The sequence below is a fragment of the Humulus lupulus genome, chromosome 5, assembly GCF_963169125.1.
Source record: "Humulus lupulus chromosome 5, drHumLupu1.1, whole genome shotgun sequence".
Lineage (NCBI taxonomy): Eukaryota > Viridiplantae > Streptophyta > Magnoliopsida > Rosales > Cannabaceae > Humulus > Humulus lupulus.
In genome coordinates, this window is record NC_084797.1 from 127,437,354 (window position 1) to 127,439,791 (window position 2,438).

The 2,438-nt window shown below is 45.7% G+C and overlaps 1 protein-coding gene across 1 annotated transcript; it reads left to right on the forward strand.

Annotated features, from left to right (window-relative positions):
• The first annotated feature begins 317 nt into the window (after positions 1–317).
• On the forward strand, positions 318–1,786 carry LOC133779463 (uncharacterized). Its single transcript, XM_062219422.1, has 3 exons — positions 318–606; positions 884–1,197; positions 1,409–1,786. Exons 1-3 carry the CDS (start codon positions 318–320, stop codon positions 1,784–1,786), a joined length of 981 nt encoding a protein of 326 aa, XP_062075406.1.
• The last annotated feature ends 652 nt before the right edge of the window (positions 1,787–2,438 follow it).

Consider the following 2,438-nt stretch of genomic DNA (forward strand, 5'->3'; position numbering starts at 1 on the left):
TCGACCTAAAATCCAACCCCAACCAAGAAAACACGGGGTTCTTCCATTTCTGCCACCAGGAAATGACCCACACTTTCCTGAGTGATACCACTTTTATATCTAACGTGGGGAAGTACCATCTAGAGTACTTTCTGACTACCGATATGGTCACCAACAACCTGACCTTCACACAAGGAGGTAATATCTTTGCATCCCTAGTCGTTTATTTTCCTTTGATTCTTCTTCCATTCCCCTTAGAGATTTAGTGCATTTCAGGTCCATGGCTATGACCGGTTCCCACTCCATACATGGAAGTCTGATCAGCCCTCTTGGCCATCATGGCCGACGTAGAGAAAAGCCTCAAACAGCTGGTCATAGAGGCCAATCTGAGGCTGGTCGGCCTTCTAGCACCTCACCAGGATGTGAGGGAATTTACCGCGGGGAGTGCCACCAACACTGAAGTCCCCGAGCAACAACAAGACGTGTCACAACCTCCAACAAGGAGGGCAACATGGGTGACTATCAATGAACTAACTAGCACCCCGCGACCTGCTGCTGCACCGACCCCTCCAAGGAAGGGCAAGAAGAAGGCCTTCAAGCCTATTCTTGAGTCATCGGACAAGAACGGTACTGATTTTTTGCTTTTAGATAGTCTTCCTATTCCCTATCACCTTTTTTACGGGGATGGCAACTTTAAATACACACCTGCTTTAAATTCAGACTTCTTCAGGCCAGAGAGTGAGTGTAGCAGTAGTAAAGTAAATAGTGTAGCGACCAGTAATTATAGCTCGGGTATTATACTTTTAATTTCTCTGCCCTTGTTTCCTAAACTTAGCAAGCTCCTTTTATTATATTGCCTGACTATTCGCTTGTTTCTTCTTTGCAGACATGCCTGCCGGATGAGCTTTTGACGTGTACGCCAAATCGGCGAACAAGAAAAAATCTCACAAGCACCAGTCTAGGGAAGGCTACAGCAATCCCTCCACGAAGAAGTCTCGAACAGAAGACCCTCCTGTGCCTACTCCCACAAAGGAGACAACTCCTCCACCAGCTCCTGCCAGAGATGCAACTCCGCCATTTCCAGTAAATCCAGATCCCCCATCTCCGGTTGGACAGACTCCTCCACCAGCTCCAGCCGACCTTACGCCTCTAGCTTCCACCGTCCAGCAGCCGGCTGGCTGCCGAGAAGAAGCCTCAGGAGATGACCTCACGGGCGTGGTGCTTAATTCAGCCAAAGATAGGCTGTCCAGAATAACAAAGCACCGTCGCAGCCAGGAGGCGATTTAGGAGACTGCCTCCATGGCGGTTGATCAAGTCTTCAACCACGCACTAAACGTAGTGCTTGCTATAAGTTGCTTTCTTTATTGTACTTTATGAATTCTCTCACCAATTCTCCCCTACTAACATCTTTATCTCTTTCTGATCGTAGGGAGTTCTTACCATGACTTCTGGCTGGCAAAGCTCGAGGACGCTGACCGCTCAATTCAAGAAAAAACTCAGCGATCAGCTTAGTGCTGCTAAGGCCCAATACGCTGAGCAACTCAAGGCAAACGAAGCTACTCATGCCGAGCAGATGAAGGAAGTTAAGGTGAAGCATACTGAGGCTCTCAAGGAAGCCGAGGCGAAGCACATCAAGGCACTGCAAGTGACCGAGGCCAAACTCGCTTCTCTCGAAGAGGAGTTGAAGAAGAAGGAGGCGAGCATTGCCAAGATCACTGCTTCTAAGGAGCAGTACAAGGAGACTTCACTCATAAAATATCGGGAAGCCCAGAAGCTTCAAGTTGAGCTGGAGATAAGCCGCAAATAAGTCACTGCACTGGAGGAACAAAATGCCTGCAATCTCGAAGACTATGAAGGGGTGGCATTCGAATGTTTTTACCTGTTCTGGAAAAGCAACCCCAGCGCTAATTTCTCCTATCTTCCAGATCATATCAAGGAGGCGGAGCTAGCTAGGTGTGTTGCTCGCCTGGAAGAAGAAACAACTCCAAGGTCTCCAGAGATTTCTTTAGCAACCAGTATCGAGGGTGCCCGAGAAGAGGTTGGAGTTACTGTCGACCAGCAGCAACAGAAATCACCACAGGACCCCCCGGCTACTTCATAATCTTATCTTTTTATTTTTTAATTATATGACCTACGTGTCATGATGTAAAAACAATTTATGTTTTAACTTTTATTACTGCACGGGCAGCTTTTCCCTTTTTATTAAACAGTTACATACGAGCAGTCACCGCTCGTGGTGTAAAAGAATTTATTTTGATATTATAATTTTTTTATGTTATTATAATATCTGTTCACATGACCGTACTTAGCATAGTAATTTGGATTGATTTAACAAAATAACAAAATTTTGAAAAATACTCTAAGTACCCTAGCATGCTTTCACTTATTTTTCTCATGTGTTTACATACCTTTCGATATGCTTTGCTTACTAGATGCCTTATATGCCCCCAAGTGATTGA